General features: G+C 32.2%; 2 protein-coding genes across 3 annotated transcripts; both read left to right on the top strand.

Annotated features, from left to right (window-relative positions):
• The first annotated feature begins 11,245 nt into the window (after nt 1-11,245).
• On the top strand, nt 11,246-15,189 carry LOC126719076 (ACT domain-containing protein ACR4-like). Of its 2 annotated transcripts, XM_050421635.1 has the most exons (8): nt 11,249-11,612; nt 12,377-12,461; nt 12,567-12,612; nt 12,710-12,824; nt 12,965-13,032; nt 13,120-13,710; nt 13,818-13,922; nt 14,545-15,189. In XM_050421635.1, exons 1-8 carry the CDS (start codon nt 11,609-11,611, stop codon nt 14,884-14,886), a joined length of 1,356 nt encoding a protein of 451 aa, XP_050277592.1. In that variant the 5' UTR covers nt 11,249-11,608; the 3' UTR covers nt 14,887-15,189. The 2 variants fall into 2 exon arrangements, with proteins under 2 accessions (XP_050277591.1, XP_050277592.1); XM_050421634.1 differs by having other exon boundaries at nt 11,246-11,612; nt 12,965-13,710.
• A 2,503-nt stretch (nt 15,190-17,692) lies between these two features.
• Nucleotides 17,693-18,472, top strand: LOC126716464 (uncharacterized). The gene has a single exon (XM_050417291.1). It carries the CDS (start codon nt 17,942-17,944, stop codon nt 18,257-18,259), a length of 318 nt encoding a protein of 105 aa, XP_050273248.1. The 5' UTR covers nt 17,693-17,941; the 3' UTR covers nt 18,260-18,472.
• Nucleotides 18,473-23,023: the final 4,551 nt, after the last annotated feature.

The raw sequence follows: 23,023 nt of genomic DNA, 5'->3' as shown, positions 1-23,023 counted from the left end.
GGATATATATATATATATATATATATTAATCATACAAAGAAAGTTAAAGTGTCTACTTTAGGATAAAGATTTTTTTAGTGTTCTATGATAATATAGAGTTTTTAATATATTAAAATTTATTTTGTTAAAAAAAATATTTCTTTTAAATGAAAAAAATTAACTTGAGGTCCTCAATAATTCGTCACGTTAAGCACACATTTAAAAAAAATCAAAAAGAAATTTAAAATATTGAGTTATGTTGGATCGAGTTATTTGAGTTTAAAGTTTTGTCAACTTGAATTCAACCCCATTTATTTCAAGCTTTAAAAAAAATTACAATTCACCAATAAGCGATTTTTTATTTTTTATTTTTTTAATAAAAAAGATGTCCAGTTATGTTGGATGGGGTGAGTTCATCAAGGTTGTGGGTTGAATGCATAATGCACACCTGTATGAATCAAATAGTATTGTCTCTCTTTTAGTTTGAAATCTCCTCAAAATCAATGACTGACACACTAATATTGAGTTGTAATTATATAATTTTACACCAATTCAAAATTGAATTTAAGATCCAAAACCTTCTAATGCATAACGAAAACTCAAAATGCTATATATTACTCCTGTTTAAAGAATACCTACTCAAAAGGAAAAGGAAAAAGAAATATGATTATATGAAAAAGAAAAAAGAAGAGAGAGAGAGAGAGAGAGAGAGAGAGAGAGAAGAGAATATTAGACTAAAATTTTATTCATAGTAAATTTCTTTTGTAGTACAACTTCTGGACTACGTTAATTAAAGACTCCATAAAACTTATTTTTCAAACAAAAATATTTATTACAGATTATAATTAAAAATTATCCTACCATATAAGGACTTAAATTTATTAGAAAGTCCTTTGAAAAAAAAACGAAGATCCTATTCTTAAAATTTTCAACAAATTAAAAAAAAAAAAGTTTGACTAGTCCTACAGCAAATTAAAGCCCTCTTTTTATTTATAATTTCATTAAAGAACCCTTCAAAATCCTTTCAAATATCATTAGATAGATTAATTGTTAATGAGAGATTATAAAACTCAAATATTTTGAAAAATTAATATATAGGGTATAATCTTTAGCAAAAAAAATATATAGGGTATAATCTGAAACATTTGTATTAATTAAACAATAGATAGATAGGATTATAATGGATCCATAGAATATTCTAAATATTCTTGAGACCTCAATCCTCACCAAACACGATTTGTCTTGTCCCATACCTGATCAACTAGCATAGGATAGAAACTCATTATTTTTGCAAAACTTTTCATCTATCAGCTAAGTGACAGATTTGACAAAAAGCTTAGCTCTTAATTTGTCTCCGTTCAAAAAATAATAATAATAATAATATATTTGTCTAACAACAGAAAAGAAACAAGAATTTTGTCTACCTACCTCTCCTGGCAAGGACCCCGTTCCTTAAAATGGGGGTCCATTAATTAACCTAACCCACTTTTCATTATTGAAGTAAACCCCATATATAAAAAGAGGAAAAATAGATAATAAAAAAGCACTCCAACCTCTTCATTTGGGTTTGCCGACGTGTAAGTTGGCAACGTTTCACCCTATTCGTGCCTCCCAAAGTCATTAATTCAATATAAATTAGTTTTTTTTTTTTTTTAAAAGCAGAAATTTTTAAAACTCTCAAAGTTTGTTATTGCGATAAACTAAATACTGATTGTTTAAATGTAGGTAGGCATGTGGGTTTAAAAAAAAAAAAAATTTGGTTAAAATTTGTGCTAGCTTTTATTTGAATCCAATAAGCTATTAGACTTATTTTTATCACAAAATTATAGGGCTACTTGATTGAACCCAATAAAATAACATGTTTATGAGTTTTTGTTTTTCCCCCATTCTTTATTTCTCCTACAAAATGTGGACTATATACTTGACATTTCACTTTTGTATTTGTAATTTTTTTTTTCTATACAATGAATGAGGTATTAAATGAAAATATAATTATTTATAAGAAGCTAGAATGCAAAAATAATTATATATATAAAGAAAAAATTATTAAAATAAAAGAACAAAAAGAGATAATAAATGTTGATGATGAAGAAAAAATTTCAATGAAGAAATAGTTTTACAAAATGATAAACATGGTGACAATATTGATTTAGATGGAGTTAATTAGGTAAGATAATGAAAAGAAAGTATTATTTAATTATTTTAGCTCATATGTTATATATTATTACTTTTGAGTTTAATCAATTTAAATGTGTATATTATAAACATGTGTTAGTTTGAGTTATTTAGTTAGATTTGTTAAATATTATTACATAAGTGATGATTAAATTTGTGAGGGTCGGCTAATCAATAAATTATTAAAGTCGTGTAAATTGGACCTGTGGCCCATCAGAGGACGTAAAACTGTCTGAGGAGGCCCAAATCAGGTTGTAAGGGTAACCAAACGAAAGGAAGAATAGATATCACGTAAGGTGAGTTCAGTATTCGTCCGATGACAAAATCCTTCTCGGCAATATGAGTCTGAGGACGACCTGAACGCCACCTTCTTATAAACATACTTCAAAGCTACGTTACCACTAAAAGTGGGATATGGGGCCAAGGGTAAGAAAGAAAAGGGAAACAAATATCTATGACAGCAGCTGCTTTCGCATTAATTGCCTCTCAACCAACTCTCTGGCCGCATTAATGTGGAGGTGATGCCTAAACAGTGATAAAGCAGCCTTACAGCTGCTGGTTTGAGGTTCTAGAAGGTGTTAGATGGGACAGAAAGAAATCCACCGAACTCAACCTACACGTGTGTAGTGAAAATGATATCAAGAGGGCAGTATATAACATGAAAGAAGGCATTGAGGGAAAGGGATCGGAACATCAAAAAACAGAGAATACTTAGAAGAAAATCTTATGAACCAAAGAACTGAACTTGTTTCAAGAAAAAATTGATTGTTATATCTATGCTAATCTATCTATAAATGTGAGGTTTAATCGTTTTTCTTTTAGAGTTAACCTAGTTCTTGGACACCCACGCTCTACAAATTTTATTGTTTGGGCCTTCAACGTACGAACCCAATATTAGTTTGAGATCGCTACAAATCGAGTCCTTACAAAATTAATTACAATTTGAATATATTTTGAATTTATAATGAATATACTCTTTATATATGTATATCTATATTTTATTATTATTAAGTGATTGTATATCTTACGATACACAATACAATATGATACACGATAAAAATAAATTTAAAAAAAAAATTAATTCACAATACGATTCATGCTTTAACAACTATAAGCATGACTATTTAAACATTGTGCCTATTTCTAAATATTTTATATATATATATATATATATATATTTTTTTTTTAAATCACTAATGTAAAACACGCTTTTTTGGAATCAATTACCTTAATTTCCCCCACTTAAATATTGTTTTCACTAATCAAGTGATTTGTAACTTAGTTACAATGGTTCATATCCTCCTATTACTATTGTTGTAACTATCAAATTAATTAAAAAAAATCATTTTTAGTTATTTGTTAATCTTTATTCCTTTTATTATCAATATATATATATATATATATATTTAAAGTTTGTTTTCATTTTGCTAGTGTTGTCATGTCTCTCTATTGTATTATTCTCTCTCTCCCTTTCTCGGAGTTTCTCTCTTCAAAGTGAAGAAAAATGCCACCTCTCATAGCAAAGTGATGTTATTTTTTGTGTGCCAATCAAAATTTTACTCTCACCAAATAAATTGTTTCATTTGTGGATTTTAAAATATATGAAAAAAAAGGCTGTTCTATTGTCATATTTTTAATTTTTTATAAAGCCTATCATTTAATGTGGTTAAAAAAAATTATGAGTTTTTTTTTTTTTTGGAATTTTCCCAAAAGAAAATTATGAGCCATACACATAAGTAAACGTGCTCACGGGTCTGCAGCACGTCACGTGCTACTGTGCAAGTCTCAAAAAGTTTAATAAATAAATAAAGAGTACTGTTTTTAATATAAAGTGGACGGTGCCCTTATGTAGGTCGTTTGACCATTGACTGAGTTAATTAACTATGATTAGTAGTTACTTTAGCTCTTAATAATCAATTATTGTTAATGTTTGTTTAGATGACGCCTAGGTGACAGTTAGAATGGTAGTTAATAGTTAGAACTTGACACACTTAAACAGTGATTTTATTCTTTGTTTTTCTTTGGTCAAAGTTTCATTCATTAAAAGTATGAATTATAGCACATGGAGATAACTATGCCCTAATGATAGGGTGTAGAGCTAATTGATTTAATGTACAATTATTCACAAGGACTTTGATTTGATTCAAATATGAGTATGGTTGTATAATTGCATTAGGATTAGTAGCTAATGATTGTGATCATCCAAATGGTTCACATCTAATAATATAAGATTTTTTTTTTGATAAACTAATAATATAAGATATTATAGTGGAAGGATCAGAATATAGAATAGAGTAATCCATAGTCTATGATATATGATAGGGGTAACCAATTAAATTAAATAGGGTAGGCACAATGGGATAAGCTTTGCAACCATAAAAGAGAGGAAAAATAATATCTTCGAAGTTCATGTTAGTTATATAATATTTGTGATTTTATTAATGTTTTTTGGAATCTTATTTTCGCTTTTTATTTTTATTTTTAATTTTATTTTTGTTATTGTAGAATGTAGACTAACCCAATTTCAAATATTTAGCAATAATTTTCTTTTATTTTTTGGACTAAACTTAAGTTTAGCTTAAGTTTAGTGTGCTAAACCCGTTTCGATTGCGACATGTTCACTTTTGATCACATATTATAGTTTTAATGAATTAATGAGGTATATTCTGCTTTTAGCCCCCAAAACTGTTGGCTCCATTAGATGCCAATTTGATAGGCCAAGTTTTAGCTGTTGATGGTACTAGATATTCCTAATGGCTAATGGATCCCTATAAAGTTAGGCAATGCCACTAGAATCGCCTTGCTCCTTTTTGCAAATCTTCCTTGATTAACTATATATAGGACAAAAAAATGGGATTCCTTTTTTCTTTTTCTTTTTTAATGGGAACTATTCTTTTTGGTTGATATAAACTTTCCATGTTTTTTGCGTGGATATTGTATAAAGCTAGCTACAATTCTACAAAGCCAATAGAGTTGTAACATAGGCGTCTCAAATTGATAGTAAATTATAACTATGATCGAGGTAGATGTCAACAGTAAAAAAAATCTGTAAAAAAAAAAAAAAAAAAACCTTAAAAGTTAAAACATGTATGATGAAGAGCAAATCATGTCTCTTATCCAGAAATATGATTATTTTTTTGCTGAATAGGGCACCTTTTTAGTGATAATAATAATAAGCTCAATATTTATTGTATTTGGGTGGAAGATGATCAATATTACAAAAGAACCATGAGTTAGGTAATTAACGTCAACCATCCAAGTGGGATTTCCCACGAATACTCTTTAGAATGTTTTACTTCAAGCTGATCAGCTTTGATCAAAGTCTTTAGCTAATCTCGTTTGAATTTTTATTAATTGTTAAAACTGATTTTACAGTGAATGATTTATTACATGGCTCACCAAATTAAATCATTTTACCTCTTATATATATATATATTGATAGAATTCGTACATCCAGTTATTAGTGAAAAAAACTATGATAAGAGCGAGGAGGTTTCATCAAAATTGATATAGGTCACATCTTTTTTCTTTTCTTAATGTAAAATGGTGACCATTTGTTGCAATTTAGAACATTGCATGGGTTAAGCATATTTTATAGTTAACTGAATAAAAATTACAAATTCAATAACTATTTTTATCAGAACAAGAAGTTTTTTATTTTTATTTTTACTTCATATTTATGCAATACTCTATCTTCAAATGTACAAAAGTAATCAAACATAAATACGTGTATAAACCATTATTATGCATAAAAATAAAGATTAATCCCGTCAACTTTGATAAGGTGCTGCCCTATCATAGTTTCTCTCTTTGGCTAAATGCTCCATTTACTGGCCAAAGACGACAAACAAACAAAAAAAAAGGCACCATTTCAGTGGCAAAGTGCCAAGTTGGGGCAGAAAATCTTGCAGTGTGTTAAAACACTATATGAATGGATTTCTATATAGGACAAAAGTTTATAGAGTATAAATAAATATATATAGTTCGGAAATAATAAGAAAAGTTTGAATAGGACTAGTAGAATTTTAGGGCACCTTTTTGGTTTGCATTATTGGAAGGTCAAGTCATTTCCAAGATTGGTGGCCTTCTTTAACCTAGGTAAAGCAAGGCATACATTCATAGAGTCCTGAAATAAAAAAAGAGAGGCTGATTATGATTTGGACACCACTTGGATGGGTTTCATTTCATGGGGGTGGTCTCCCATAAATATGGGAATTGGGAAATGAGATTTAATGTCGATGACACTGCAGAGACAAATTCGTAGGCTACAGCTTTGCTTGGCCCTCATTTAATTTGGTTACTACTTATGGATGTGCTGCCAAAACACCACACAGTAGCTCCCTCGATCTATTTGGATCAGCCTCTGCATGCTCTACTCTGCTCTGTGACTTTGCTTACAAGAGCAAACTTGGAGTGGCCATTGCATAGATGTAGCACCATGACCCCCAATTTAACCACTTACTGCCCACTCCTTTAGGTGGAAGACACAAACTTCACACCCAATATTGCTATATATATTCTCATTTGTCAGTGGAAATATATCAAAAAGCATAAATATTTATGCTTAGAAGATTTAATAAGTTTATTGATTTTCCAGTTTTTGTTTTATTTCTTAAACTTGTAGAGAGTGTCACGTTTTTTAGAGTTTTAAATGACGCATACTATACCTTTAAATTTGCAAAGATTAATCTAAACCATGAAAATAAATCTATTTCAAATAAAGAAAATTAGGTGCGAAAGAATATATAATTTGTACTGACTTATAAGCCCTAGCACATTTTTATTTTTATTTTTATTTTGTATTAGATAATGGATAGCTGGAGGCCTATGTTTTGATGCCTCACAAACAAAACAAAAAGGGTGATTGAGTAAGTGACTTGGCATTTTCATAGTTTGATCCAAATTGCAAAAGGACAAAATGGTACATAAATATGTATATAGATTGTTACATGACCCGGCAAAGGGTATTGTTCCCCACTAATAGTAGGGTAACGGAAGAGGTGTAAACAGATATAATGAAAATTCAATTATGCAAATAAATGCTATATATATATATATATATATATTTTTATATAAAGAAAAAAAAGTGGAAGAAGCAAATGGGAGCACGTGAGAGGGAGGGACACTATCCCAGCATTGGACCGCAAGACATGCGTGTGTGCGCGCACCAAATATTGACCTACAACTACAAAGAGAGAAAAAGCACGCAACTATGCTTCCCATACCATGTGTCATGTGATGTGGGCACTAATATCCACCATTTATTTATATTATTATTATTATTATTATTAACCTATGCACTTACTTACTTACTTTACACATATTATATCTAATTTTGGCGGCTCTTTTTTTATTTCTTTTTTCATTACTACTGATTAACTGATTACTCATTAGTTGTTGGGGCTTGAGCTCATGAGCATGGACATATTATTATTATTATACTTCTATTCAATTAAAAACAAGTAATGATGGTTAGGAATTAGCTAGGACCATCCACACAATTATTGATTTAATTTGTTGTGATTTGTATAGCATTATCTCCTTTCATGTTTACAATTAACGGGATTCTCCAAAAAAAAAAAAAAATGTTTACAATTAACGTCATTTTTATTATGCATCAATCATAATAAATTATCTCAAATTATTGTAAAAAAACATGTTATAACTTTAGATTTGTTGATTAGAAATTATGTTTATTTTATAATTTATGTGTCATTGAGCTCATGAGCTTGGAGATTCATCATTCAATCCAAATGTCTTACTGAAATTTTTTGACAATTAAATGTCTGCTGATTTTGTTTGTTGATAAATTTCTTTGTTTCAAACAAGTTAGAATTTTCGACCCATGATTTTAGAGAGCAATTATTTTTCTTTTTATATTTATGCCATGAGGATTTGATGGAGGATTGGAAGTAGCCCTAGAGCCAAAGTTGGCGAGAGAATCTCGATTAGGTCAACAATATCTTTATTATTCTCTTTGGAGAAAGTCTGCTACATAATTGTATAATTTAAAAAAAATTAACTATTTTCCATAATTTGATAGTAATAATGTCTAACCCCATTTAGAATAAAATTTCAAAATGAATATTCCACAAATACATGGAAAATCCGAAAATTATTGAAACAATATATTATATTGAGTCAACCATATTCCCAAGCACAGTGAAATTAGCTTAATGAATCGAGGATATAGATTTGGTTTACAAATTTTCTTAAAATACCGTTTAAATATATATATATATATATATATATTCTTCAAAGTTAAAATACATGAAGAAGGAAAATAATAAGAATAATAGTGGTGATTGGTGGATTACATCAATGATGTTGCGCGCACATAAAATTTGAAATATAGCATTTTGCACTAAATTGTTTGTATCTTGACTATTGTGTTCATGGCCTTTGGGTCAAATATTTTTCTTCGATCCTATTAGTGATCAGTGAGATCACGAATTCAAATTGCATCGAATCTTACAGAATTTTCATATTATAAAACAATTAGCGATAGACTCTCATCTATACATACACTTGACTTATATCATTCACTCCCTCAGATATTTGTTTTAAGTAAGATTTATTTTGTGTATATATCATTGTTCCTGCTGACCAGGAAGAGAAGAAAAAGTATAGCCGTAATAATTTTATATTACACATTTTTCCAAGCATGCATGTATTAAATTTGAGATGGAATGGTTCTAGCCAATTCCAAATACCGTGACATCTCGAAAAGAGTACTAAGAGGCAAGCGACTCTTAGTATTATCAAATTTATTTTTTAAAAGAGCCAATGGACTCTAGCCATAGAGTATACCCAATGGGTAAACCCAAGGTTTTTTTTTTTTTTTTTTTTTTTTTTTTTTTTTTTTTTTTTTTTTTTTTTTTTTTTTCTTGCATAGAAGACATTATGGCATGAACATGCTATATTTTTTTTTTTGGAGCTGAACATGAACATACTATTTAGTGGGACATCATCAAGATAAGATTCATATTCTAAAATAAATAAATAAAAAAATCTCTGCAAGATAACTACACCACCCTATTTACCATTTATTTTTGCGTTTTATAAACTATCCTTTTAAGGTAGATTAAATTTAATGAGCTCTTTAATACAACAGTTTATTCGTGATTACCACACTCGGTATAACATGTTCACTTCTTTTTTGTATGATTTTTTTCTTTTTCTTTTTGGTATACATGCTTAAAGGAAGGGGAAAAAAAACACCTCCATTTGTGATATACTTTTTTTTATTGATTATTCGATAGTTAAGGTGGAGGATTTGAACTATAGAAGTTGTCTTTGTTAGAAACATAAGGAAGTGTTAATAATTGAGCTATAATAAATCTCTTGGTGCTTGTGATATACTACTGTAAGTGTGGTAGAATGAGATTGAGAACCTGAAATATTTTTAGGGCATGTTTGCTTTTGCTTTTTATGCAAAATCCAAGTATAAATAGCTAGTTATATATGAGTTATATCTCAAAATGTACCTAGTCTAGTCAAAATTGATGTTCTTATAGTTATTTACAAAACCCATATACCCAATGTATGTCCAATAGGACACTCAACACACACTCATCTAATTGAATATAAATCTAGGACATCACATTTGGGTTGAAAAGAGTTCCAAGATGGTTAAAACTCTTTTAGCTAAAATTGATAAACATTTGACAAGCTAATATGGAGTTTTCAGGATAATGCTCCATAGTTCATTATTTTATAGATAATTTGATAATTAGAAGTGTGGTCATTTAAACTTTGAATTTTTTCGTTGGAAACACTAGAAGGTTTCAACTAATTGAGCTACAAGTCTCTTGCCCATAGTTCTTCATTATTACTTTATAAATTAAAAAAAAAAAACTTTAAAACACTAGTTTCTTTAATTTGTCAAAAACTCAAAGCGCTAAATAACTTTTCAATTAAAACTTTATATACTTTTTTTTTTTTTTGGTTAGAAGTAAAGTTTTAGTTATAAAAGTTTTGCAATATAAAGCTTTAACTGACATTCTAATTTTCATTTTTTGTTGATAATTTGATAATGGGGGGAAATGAAACTTGAACCAAGAGGTGTCAAATCAATTGAGCTACTTGGCTCTTAATTGGCACATCCTAATTTTCATTTTAAGAATTTCTTAAAAAACTTTTTAAGTGGGTTACAAGACACCCTATTTTTTATACCCCAAATTTTGGCTTCAAGTGCTTTTCATTTCCACACAAAAACCATTTTATGATATTGCTAAAGGAAAAAGTTTATCCTTAAACCCATTATTTGGCCATGAGTAGACCATCCACTTATAATTTTAATTACATGACTTTTTTAATTAAGACATATAAATAATTTTGTAAATTACCATGTAATAAGTTAAAAGAGATAACTTCAAACTAGTATAGAGAGGAAAATTCTTAAGTACTTCAATAATATGGATAAATGGAACTTCCTTTTTACATTCATGATAAATCTTACTATAAATTCAATAAGTAAACCTCGTTATGAATATGAAAAAAAAAACTCTCATTTTCCGTGCTCTAAAAGTAATTAAGTATCACTCCTTTAGAGCTAATATTTGTCCTTTCCTAAACACACAGCCCACCTTATATTGCAAAAACTAGACTATTATCATAAGTCTACAACTTTTCTTCCAACAACAATCCCAAACAGTCGCTTAACCCGCAATTTATTTTTAACCGTTATTGACATTTTGGCGTTTTGTCTTTTAGAGGAGAAAAGTAATTAACATTCGGTAATTAATTCTGAGTGATGGTAAATACGGGGGAGTCCTATGGGTGACAAAACAACCGTTAAAGAAAGAGAGCACTAATTGGACAACGGGTCCAATAGTTTCATTCCACAAACCTTGGAGCCATTATTATTACTCTTTTTTTACCTTCCCCTTTTTAGTTTTACCCTTTCCCTCTTGATTATTGACAAACACGTGGGTTAGTTTTTCGTTTTTAGTTTTTTATTACTAGTTTTTACACCCACAGAATAATAATAAAGAAAATTCAAGCCAACCAGCGCACTCTATCACACACCCCATACACTTTTCCTAAAATACGCCTTGTGTGTGTTTCCTTGCTCTGTTTTTTTGGAAAACAGATAGAGAGAGAGAGAGGGTTTAGAGAGAGAAATATAGATAGAGAGTGACGTGGTACTTTTTTGGTGTTTCAGGGTTTTGGAGCATCGTGTCGGGGAGAGGGGTCTGATTCTTTGAGAATAGATATTTATATTTTTAGAAAAAAAATATTTATATATAAAAGCAGAGAATTATATATATAAAAAAAAATACTTTGTTTCCTTAGTGAGAGAGGTGTTACAGGATCTCTGGGTTGGCTTATAAATACACATATACTGTGGCTTTTGTTTATGCACAAATACAATACCTCACAAAGAGAGTTTGGTGTTTATTAGAACCAAGAAAACTTTGCTGTGGCAGATCACAAGTCCTCAACAACTATAATGGGTACGTTCTGTTTTTTTTTGCTATCTTTTTGGTTTCTCGTGCTCTGTTCTTGGATTTCTGTCTCTCCTTCTGGGTATTCCTTTCATTCTATGTAGTACTGGTAAGTAGTAATTAGTCTTTGTTTGCTTTTGGGGTTTTGTACCTACTGGGAAATATGCATAGGTTTATGGTTTTTGGGTGTTTCATTAAAGCTAATTTCTTTGCTTTGTTTTGCTTCTCTGCTTTAGTTTTGGCTCCTCGGATTTTGTTTTTTTGGGGGGTTGTAAACTTTGAATTTTGTTAGTTATGTGTTCTCTGCAATCTTAATTAAGATTCTGGCTGGTGGAATCTGTGTTTGATTCTCTCTCTCTTCTAGCTTTTGTGTTTCAATGGCGTGGTGGGTTAATGGTTTTTTATTTTTTATTTTTTCATCTTTGTTTTTTTACAAAAATCTCAACCATTAAAGCCTACCAGGCACCAGCACATACGCGCACACACACACACGCCCCCACCAACTTTTTAGGTGGAACTGGACTGGCTTAATTTCCTTTCTCGGTATCTGGGCAATTCTAGAATTTTTCTAGCTCTTCATTATTGCTTAGTTTTCTCTCTCTCTCTTTCTCTCTCTAATGAACTCCTTGAAAGGATTTGGCTTATGGGGTTTTTGTTTTAAAAAGAAAAAGGATAAATTTTTATGAATCCAAGTATCTATTTTTGATTGGTTGTGGTGGTTCTCTAAAAAATGTCTTTTCTTATCTGATTGGTTAAAATTCTTATTCTCACAGCTTATATTTCGGAGGTCAACATGAGCTTTTCAAATGACATGGATGATGAGTATGAGAAACTCTTCAGGAGAATGAACCCACCTAGGTATGTAACTTTTCTACTCTTCTTGTATGTCACTGAAACCAGCCGTTAAATCTGACCCATTCCATGTAAATTTACACGTTTGTGCTTTTGTCCAATTTTTTTCAGGGTTGTAATTGATAATGAGTCCTGCAAGAATGCAACAGTGATAAGGGTATGGCTTTCAAATTGTTTCTCTTTGTTGTACTTTATTGGCTTTTTAATTTTTAATTTTTAGAATCTTTTGGTACTTATTCCATTTTATGATGCAGGTTGACAGTGCAAACAAACATGGAATACTTCTCGAAGTTGTACAAGTCCTTACTGACCTTAACCTCATCATAACTAAAGCTTACATATCCTCTGATGGTGGATGGTTCATGGATGGTAAGATTCTTTCTTTTTAGAATCTTTAAAATTGCTTCTATGACTAGGAATAGTGAATACATGTCCTTTTTTTTCCCTTTTTTTTGGCTTTTTATGTACCTGGAAATCAAAATTGATTTTGTGACTTTCTATTTTATTAGTTTTCAATGTCACTGATCAAGAGGGAAATAAGGTCACAGACGAAGGGATTTTAGATTATATTCTAAAGGTGAGTTGTTGTACTAATATTGAGTTGAGTTTTTCTATGGTTTTAAATATTGTACACAGCCAGCTGATTACTTGTGCTCATCTTCAGTCTTTAGGGCCAGAATCATGCTTTACATCTTCTATGAGATCTGTTGGGGTTAAGCCCTCCATGGATCACACTGCAATTGAGCTAACTGGATGTGACCGACCAGGACTACTTTCTGAAGTGTCTGCTGTGCTCACACATCTTAAATGCAATGTAGTGAATGCAGAGGTCTGGACTCACAACACCCGAGCTGCATCTGTGATGCATGTGACTGATGAGGAGACGGGGGGTGCAATTACTGACCCCGAGAGGCTATCTAGGATTAAGAAACTTCTTTGTAATGTACTTAAGGGCAGCAGCAAATCCAGTGAAGCTAAGACTGTGGTGTCTCATGGGATCACACACACTGCAAGACGGCTTCACCAGATGATGTTTGATGATAGGGATTATGAACGAGCTGACGATGATGCCTTGGATGAGAACAAAAGACCTAATGTGAATGTTGTCAATTGGCATGACAAATACTACTCTGTGGTTACCATCCAGAGTAAAGATAGGCCAAAGCTTCTCTTTGATACTGTTTGCACATTGACAGACATGCAATATGTGGTTTTTCATGCTAGTATTAATGCTGAGGGTCCAGAAGCTTATCAGGTATGCCATCCATTGCTGCTGGTGCAGATTGGGGTTAGCTTTTAATTGGCTGGCTTTGTTTTGTTTGTACTAGCATTTTTGCTAACTTTCTATGCATGAATTTGCAGGAATATTATATCAGACACATAGATGGGTCCCCTGTAAAGTCAGATGCAGAGAGAGAAAGAGTGATACAATGTCTTGAAGCAGCTATCGAGAGAAGAGTATCTGAGGTGAGTGCTCTATAATATGGTGGGAATTTGTAACTCTCATCTTGAGTTATGTTGTGAAATGTTCCAGAATAATTATGCTGTGAACATATTACTAGTTTTTAACCTTGGGCTGGGGCCAGGATTTTTACTTAATTTTGTAGCTTATACATGCAATTCAGTCTGTTTAAATTTAGAGGTCATGGTAATGGTTATGATGTCAGTCAGTATTAATTTTTCAAAAATGTTGGTCTGTATTACAATCATATAGAACAAGGTCCCCATTTCTACTTAAATTACCATCTGCGACTTGTAAATGAGTGATTGTTTAAATTTTTAAGGGGAGTAACTGAAAGGAACTGGTAATCTTATAATTATGATTCAAATTTTGTTATTTATTAAAAGCATGATATGTAGACCTTTCTTAAGAACTGTTGCTGCCTGTTTGTTTGTATGATTATGCTTTATTGTATATAGTGCTTAGTCTATCATTGCCTTTATTGTACAAAGCATAGTTTTCTAGTTCAGTTCCTGCGAAAAACAGCTGAAAACAAATTCAATCTGGATATCTTTGGTTGTTGTAATGTTCCTTTGAGAGACTTCTTTCATTTTGTAGGCTCTTAATTTTTTTTTCTTCCTCATTCAGGGTCTAAAGCTAGAACTCTGCACTACTGACAGAGTTGGGCTGCTATCTGATGTCACTCGTATCTTCCGAGAAAATAGCCTCACTGTTATCAGAGCAGAAGTTACAACCAAAGCAGGCAAAGCTCTTAATACATTCTATGTTCGTGATGCATCAGGGTACCCTGTCGATTCTAAGACCATAGATTCTATCCGGCAAGCAATTGGACAGACTATACTAAAAGTAAAGGGCAGCCCTGAAGAGTTAAAAAATGGTCCTCAAGAGTCTCCAACCAGGTTCCTCTTTGGTGGTCTATTCAAGTCTCGATCCTTTGTTAACTTCGGCTTGGTTAGGTCCTATTCTTGAGAAACAACTGATCATACCTCACCTCACTTGTAAATTGAAACCCCTCAACTTCAATACTCCAATACAAATGCCAACCATTTTAGAGGACCTGTGACTCAAAATTTAGGAACATATATATCTCAAAGGAGGAAAGGAAAGCCAAATCCTTGTAAATACCACTTGTCCTGCCTTGACCTTTATTTGTTACTGAAACTCTAACCTCTTGTTGGATTCTTGAAATCAAAGGAGAGTTTAAAATCTAATTCGTGTAATGACCATGGAACGAGCAGTTAACCTAATGTACATAATTGTTTGCTGCCCTCATCTAATCTTGTGCTATTATTTTAGTTGCTATTCTATACCCTCGTCTTTTGATATTTTATTTTATAGATAGGTTAAAAGAACTTTTGACTCTAATTTTGGATTATTGTCCACAAAATTGAAGCTTCCTTTTGTGAAAGTGTTATGATACTATTGAAAAGCTCGTTGAAAGATCTTCTCAATGAAAAAGATGCCACTAAGAAATTTAATTTTTGTGGACTAAAGCTTCTAAACCTTGACCATCCTATGGCCCTATGTCTCCCGTTGGATGGGCTATTTGAGTGGCGGCTTAGCTTTCTATAGTCTTGGGGTTTAATATTCAATTTTCTACCTAAAATTTGGATTTGGGATCTCTAATATCACTCTCTGACAAAGACAGGCACTTTAGAGTTGGGTCTGGTTTGGGAACAAATCATTTGGTTTGTTGTTGAAGGGCGGGGCCAATATTGAATTATTAGCACTGAAATGTTCAACACTTTGAAAGTCCACTTTTTTTTCTTATAGAATCAGGTTGGAATTCTTTTGGCTCTAATCCTCATTAGCACTGAAATGATTTGGTAATATGTATGTTTCTTCTATCAACGATAAAAGTGTCTCCTGCTTTCCAAAACCCATCTTGATAGTAATGGTTCACCAATAATTCTTTTCCAAATTGAAATAGTCCCAAATCCTTCAAGTCCAATCCAAAGCCAGTGTGAACATTCTTTTTGACCGACTGATGAGAGGAAGGTGATGTAGTTTGAAAGCTCAAAAAGGCATAAAAAAAAAGGCCCAACAAAAAATATGGATAGAAAAAGGCAGGGGAAAATTTGTCCTCTTTTTTGAATTTGTGCCCACACCTTACCATTCTTTATTCTCATCACCACCTACATGATTCGTCGATTGGTGTGTTATGTGGGGGTGCCTCCACATGGCTTCTTTTAACCAGATCCAGGAGCTGCCACCTCAATAGGAAATAAAGATAGATGGATAACCAAGTAGCTAAGAAATTGGAACTTTGTAGGTAATCAATATGTGGCTGTCCTTATCAATCCAAAGATGTTTAAGATACAAATGATTTGATTTCAGTAGAGAAAATACTTTTCTGAAGTAACCACAAATGATTATTCAGCAAAAAGAAAAAATCACTTGCTTTTGTATAGATAAAGATGAACATTATAAATCTTACTCTCTTTTTTTTGTCGACTCTTGTTGATTACATGAGCCACCAAGAAAAATTGTTAATAAAGGAAAAACAATCCTATCTTCTGGCCAAAGAGTAAAAGAAGGAAAATATAAAACATTAATGAGGGAAAATAATCTGCATCCCTAATGATTCTATTTGTTTAGAAGTAAATCATAGTTTATAAAATTATGATTTTTAAGAAGGATCATTGGGTAAATCTAATCAAAATTAGCACTAGGTTTCTTTTAAAAAGAGTTAAAACAGTGTATGATATTTGTTGTCAAAATTGTATAGTACAAAGAATTGACCTCATTTGCAATTTCTTTTTTCTGCCACGATTTCAAGTTGCACTTGAAACATCTAATTTAAACACACAGCACATGCACTGTTCTCTCGGATAGTGTTACATGCAGATATTAATGTTTTGTGCTGTGTGGGTCGGTCCTGTAAGAATCTATCAGTAGCTTTTAGCAGCTGTAAGTGGCTCCTTACTGATGGCACTTGGTTTCACTGCAAAATCACAGTTGTCTTCTAATAAATTTCAGAACTACCCCAATTACACTGCCAACAAGTCCAAAGAGACTAACTGCTCTCACAAATTTTTTTTTTCCAGAATGGTTGAGTTGACAAGTTATTGAGTACAAATAAAGCGATGTGAATGGTATTCCCATGTAAGAATTAATAATAATATATCGACTTAGTTGTTGTAAAAAATGTTGTGGTCATGGCAGTATTACTTACATTAACCAGTAAGTATCCCTGAGAAAATCAGCCAATGGGCTTAAACATATTTATATTAAATTTGCATACAAGCGTCTTGCAAGGCAAAAGAAAGAGAAAAAATAGACAGACGTGCACAGAACTGATACATCACTAGTGTTTTGTGTTTTGCATGGACTAGTCAGCAAGTCAGCAGTTTACTGGGATCATCTTGGTTGGCATGATAATCATAGCCAAATCATGACCATGATTTTAAGATATAATGTAATAAACTTTAATAGCACATGGTACTATATCATAAAACAATGGCCATGATTCTGTCAAATCTTGAAATAAAGAAATCAAGTCATGTTACCCACTTCCTAAAAGTTATTTTGGGGATGGGAAGGCAGTGAATCACTAATTAAAGTGTCATCATGTGCTTCTTGCTGTCATTCAAATTGGGGATTTTAATGTGTGCCTTGATTCTTCTTTCACATGGAAATGGATAGGCAATTGCAAATTTCTTGAGGACACAGCAAACTGAGCTACCCTCCCTCACATGAATGGTTTCACAATAGTTAGGCCTATATATTTTATTCAGGCTCTTTTGTTAATATAAGATGATTCGCTATATCCACATATATATGAAATGCCATTCTCGTGCTGGCCAATTACGGGCCCATAAGAGTGCAATTATCAGTTAAAGTCCACAGAGTAAATTTCAGGGTAGAATACTAAATGAATGCAGCTAGTAAAATCCATTTAAACTACGCTTCATTAATTTACATCCTTGAGATCTAACTCTCACAGTCACACTCCCTGTAGCCTACTATTAAGAGAATACATAAGGAGGTTCAAGAACATTAAAAAAAGGCAACACAAAACACAATGGAGGACTCCAGTGCTGAGTTTCCTGGCTTCCAAACTTGTGTTCATAAGGATGACTTTGTATTTGGAAGATCTTTAAGCCGCCGTTTACAAAGGCAAGCTCCCTGCCCTCTCCAGCTAAAGCCAAGAGTCCCTACAGCATGCAATGGTGCACCAAATCCATTTGTGAGTGGTTCTAATCCCTCTTCATCGTCATCTTCTTCATTGAATTCATTCTATCACAGTAAAGAACCCATACCTCTACTTTCTCCTCTTGTGTTGCCTTCTTTTCTTGAATCTGCATATATTCAAGAAGGAAATACAACGAAATCCCATTGAATATCACAAGGTCAATGGATGTATAATCTGAGATATGTGTTAAATCTTGTCTCCTGTAAAATGTATCCAATGGTTATGTATATTTAGTAGATTTTCTGCAATGTCTTATGATAAGTTTACGGATACAAGGTTGATGTTCTTCCAAAAAGGTTACTCTTACTTTGTGTTGTCTTTTTACTTGCTTTAGAGAGATAATAACTTTGAACTGATTCATTACCACTATCCTATAAGGCCTGCAATTAGCTCTTTAGCAAGTTACTTTCACGAGCATCTATTAAGTTGCTTATCATAACTGGGGAGGCTCTTCAACAGTTATACACTTATACTATTCATGTAGATGTCGTGGTTAAAGTAGAATGAAGCTAGATTTCCTTTTAAAGCTGCGTATTGCTTAGTTACTGGCATTGCACATGAGACTTTCCACCAAGGTGTTTGGGGATAAAAGTCACAAGCAACTCTGATTAATCCAAGCTTATGCGACTGAGCCTGCTTCTTTGGAAATGGGTCCAGATTAGCATATTGTTGCAAATATCAGATGTACATAGCCTAATCTTTCTGCTAGTGCTTGTCAACTTCAGTAAATTCTGCGAGGTTAGCCAAAGTCGGATAGAGCTTGTTTTTAGGACCGGCATACAGGAAGCAAATTCAAGTTCTCAAACAAGTCATTGCTGCTACTCTCTCCGAACTTGACTACATAATAGCTAGTTGTTACAAACAGCCCATGAGTATGTAGTGTTACCATTAGAAGCCTTGTTAACAAGTTAACAAGTAACAGAATCTGTAATTATCTATTGGTGATAGACCTAAGTGCAATTTTTAGGGTATTGATAAAGATAAAACAGACATTGTATGATACTAGCTAGAACCAGTAACAGACCACAAGCATTAACAAATGTACAAAGCAAGCAATAAGACTCATTCCTGCAATTTTCACATGCGCCTTAACCTTTGTGCTCCTTGCCAAGTTGGGGATTAAAATCAACAAGCAGTCTTCTTTTACATGATGAAAAATTTTTTTAAAAACTGCTGCTTTGATTATAAGCATAATAATCAATCTGCTGGCAACCTTTACCTAACAGAAACTTAAAGATGGAGTGTTGACAATTCTGGCTTTGAAAGAAAACCACAAAGATGTGCAGATTGAGATAAAATGTAACCCCTGCAAGCCATGTTCATTTACAGCCTTAGCATATATAGCTTCTATCGCCATGTTTGGAAACTATCAACAGAACAATAATGTGTGCGGAGTTTTTGAGCTAAACAAAAGTTATTTTATTTTTTCAGTTCATTGAAGGCTTATTGGGACAATAGACTACACAATGGGAGCCTCCCATTATGCAGTGATAATAGACTTTACCAACCGTATTCATTGACATCTACAAAGTAATTTCAGCATGAATTCCATAAAATCTCTTTTATTTATTTATTTTTTTCTTGGTAACGGTTCTAAGTATGGAAATTGTAATACATACTTTGAGGGTTCACGTGAGTACATAATCATCTATTAAAAAAAAAAAAAAACGTGAGTACATAATCAGACAATTGATCTTTCCACAAACTAGTTGGTATTTCAATGTATGTTTGCACACTCAATAGACTACACAATGGGAGCCTCCCATTATGCAGTGATAATAGACTTTACCAACCGTATTCATTGACATCTACAAAGTAATTTCAGCATGAATTCCATAAAATCTCTTTTATTTATTTATTTTTTTCTTGGTAACGGTTCTAAGTATGGAAATTGTAATACATACTTTGAGGGTTCACGTGAGTACATAATCATCTATTAAAAAAAAAAAAAAACGTGAGTACATAATCAGACAATTGATCTTTCCACAAACTAGTTGGTATTTCAATGTATGTTTGCACACTCAATAGATTTCCTGAATGAATTTTAAAGCTGATTTGTGATTAATTCAGACTCTTGGTATATGCTTCTTGTTGTTCCATGTGTTACTCTTTGTCGCATCTCTAGTTGGGGCTGTGATGCAGTTTGTATAGTCCTGGTTTTTCTTTAATAAACAGCTAGTGTTTTGCTTCTGGCTCTTGGTTACAGTAGAAACCAACCAAACATCCATAAATGGAACACAAATTGAGAACGTGTCCCTTCCTCACCTCCTCCTCCTCCTCCTCATAGCATGCAACATAGTCACACCACACATGCGAACCCTCTACTCCACATCAGTGGTCATGTCATCATTTTTTTTCCATTCTTTCAAAAACAAATGTGTATAAATATTAATATATGCATTATGCCTTAATCTTTCTCAAAACTAATTATAACTTATCAATCATGATATGATTATTACTTTTCACTGTACCATAACATAACACTTGCATTATAAATGTAACTTATAATTGAAAATATATGTAATACAAATACATTGGGCGTATACGTACACCATTTATTTATTTATTGTTTAAAATCGCCTGAAAAAAAAATCTCATTTCACTATTGTATACATATATGTATGCTAATATAATATTCAAGACTAGATTGAAGGGTTCAATTTTGTAAAGAACCATATGTCATTTTCATCAACTTCAAGAGATAGAGATTATAAAAGCTCTTCACAAAGGTTTTTTTTTTTTTTTTTGTATAAAATATTACATGCAAATAGTTTTCCTGATATGCTTTTTTGTGGTGTACCAACTTTCTCTATATGGTATTGATTCAACAGGCACATAGAATCATGCATAATAATTTAGTTAAGAATATTAATGTGATAACAAATCTGATTGATGTTACTTTAACAACAAATCATTTCCATCACATTGGAATACATTATATATCACAGATTATGGTTTTACATCACTTTATTATTATTATTATTATTATTATTATTAATTTTTGGAGTTATGTTTATTGGTTATGGTACGGCATTTGGTCCACTTGGTCCATTTCGGTTCTATTCGATCCATTATAGTTAAATTCAATCTGATTTGGTCTATTCGGTCCACTTTGGTTCATGTTAGTCAGTCCACTTTGGTGTATTTACTTAAGAATAAACAAATAGACCAAATAGACCGAAATATTTACTTAAGTCCATTCAATATTTCAATCTATTTGGTCCATTCAATACTAACCCAACAATATTGTCACCCTAGACCCTAGTCCCTAAGTTTAGTCCCTATGTAATTTTATGATAAGTTTTAATTATCATGATAATCTATTTAAGAGAATGAGAAATTTGAAACTTAAAAATTTTGTACCAAAATAAATTAGAAAAATATAATGCATAATAACAATAGTTAGAAGAATATAGACCCCTTCAAAAAAAAAAAAAAAAAAAAAAAATATATATATATATATATATATATATATATAAAGACACCAAAAATAATAAAATTATATATTTGTAAAAATAGAGAGATAAAAATTGTACGTTTTTAGACCCCTTAAAACACAAGTTGTTTAACTTAGTTATTTAACTCCCATTTGTCCTGTACGTTCATAATGCATATCCTTATCAATAGAATTTTCTGGAATGTTACTCTGGATGACAAAACACACCTTCTGATTTCTGCTTCGTTTAGCCAAAGAGATTCTCCTCCTCGCCCTACCCTCCCCATCCTTTTCATTTGTAGCTTGCTCGTGGAGTTCTGAGTCTTACATTTTTATTACTGTTTATTTGTCCTCGGACTACTAAGCGTCCTCAGACAAGGCCCATGACCCAACATATATTCTTGGGTCCCTTATCCCTATAATAATTGTGGGGCCAGAGAACTTGTGACCTTGGCCCACTTTACGTTAGGGCTCAAAGCCTGAGTCGAGGAGGGATATTGTCGAGGACATACAACGAAAGTCCAAATGGCCTAAAGATATAGTCGAGAACGATTCTGTCCTCGACATCCCAAAGCGCTTCTAAAAGAAAGGGCAAGTACGGTACAGGAACAGTTCATGGAAAAGCTAAACACCTCTGCATTGATGGGGAAAGGACCCCTGAACAGTGTGGCGACAAAGGACAAGGGAAGGGCTACCATTACTGCGATTAAGTACTCTGTGCTTGACAGAGCAATGCATTTCAGCTTTTACAACCACTCCTAACCACTTTGGGTATGGGCTGATAGGACAAGTATCAGCCTTAAAAAGCTGAACCTACACGTGGACGTTGGAGGGAGGCTAAGGCTAGTATAAAAGGAGAAGGAAGCAAGCCAAAAAGAGGGGGGGGGGGGGAAGGCTAAGAACCAGAGCCTCCCAGTCCGTGCCGAGGAGAAAGACTTCGTGGGCAAGCACAGTTCACCTCTGTGCGTCCACCATGAACACCATGACTAACCACTGTTCGGTGACCAAGGCCTAGCCTTTTAGCCCACTCTCTACAAATTTTATTGTTTGAGCCTTTAACGTACGAACCCAATATCAGTTTGGGATCGTTACAAATTGAGTCATTACAATAATAATAATAATAATAATAATAATAATTACTTACATTTGAAGCCTCACAAAATTTGTATACTATATTTAAAACAAAAGTTTAAAAAAATTAATTTATAATTATCTAATTTTTTAAATCTCTCTCTCTCTCTCTCTCTCTATATATATATATATATATATAGAGGCAATTAAAATTACATTTAAACACACAATTTTTCTTCATCTTCTACAACATTCAACTTTCTTACCCCCTTCTTAATTTAATTATCTAAACATATAATGTTTCCTCATCTTACCCAATATTTCAACTTTCTCACCCCTCTAATTGGTAATACATTTTTTTTTCTTCCTCTTTATATTTAAATATGTTCTCTCTTTGTCTCTCT

This window comes from Quercus robur, chromosome 3 (assembly GCF_932294415.1).
Source record: "Quercus robur chromosome 3, dhQueRobu3.1, whole genome shotgun sequence".
NCBI classification, from domain to species: domain Eukaryota; kingdom Viridiplantae; phylum Streptophyta; class Magnoliopsida; order Fagales; family Fagaceae; genus Quercus; species Quercus robur.
Note: the sequence above shows the minus strand (reverse complement) of the source record. Positions and strands in the feature narration are given on the sequence as shown.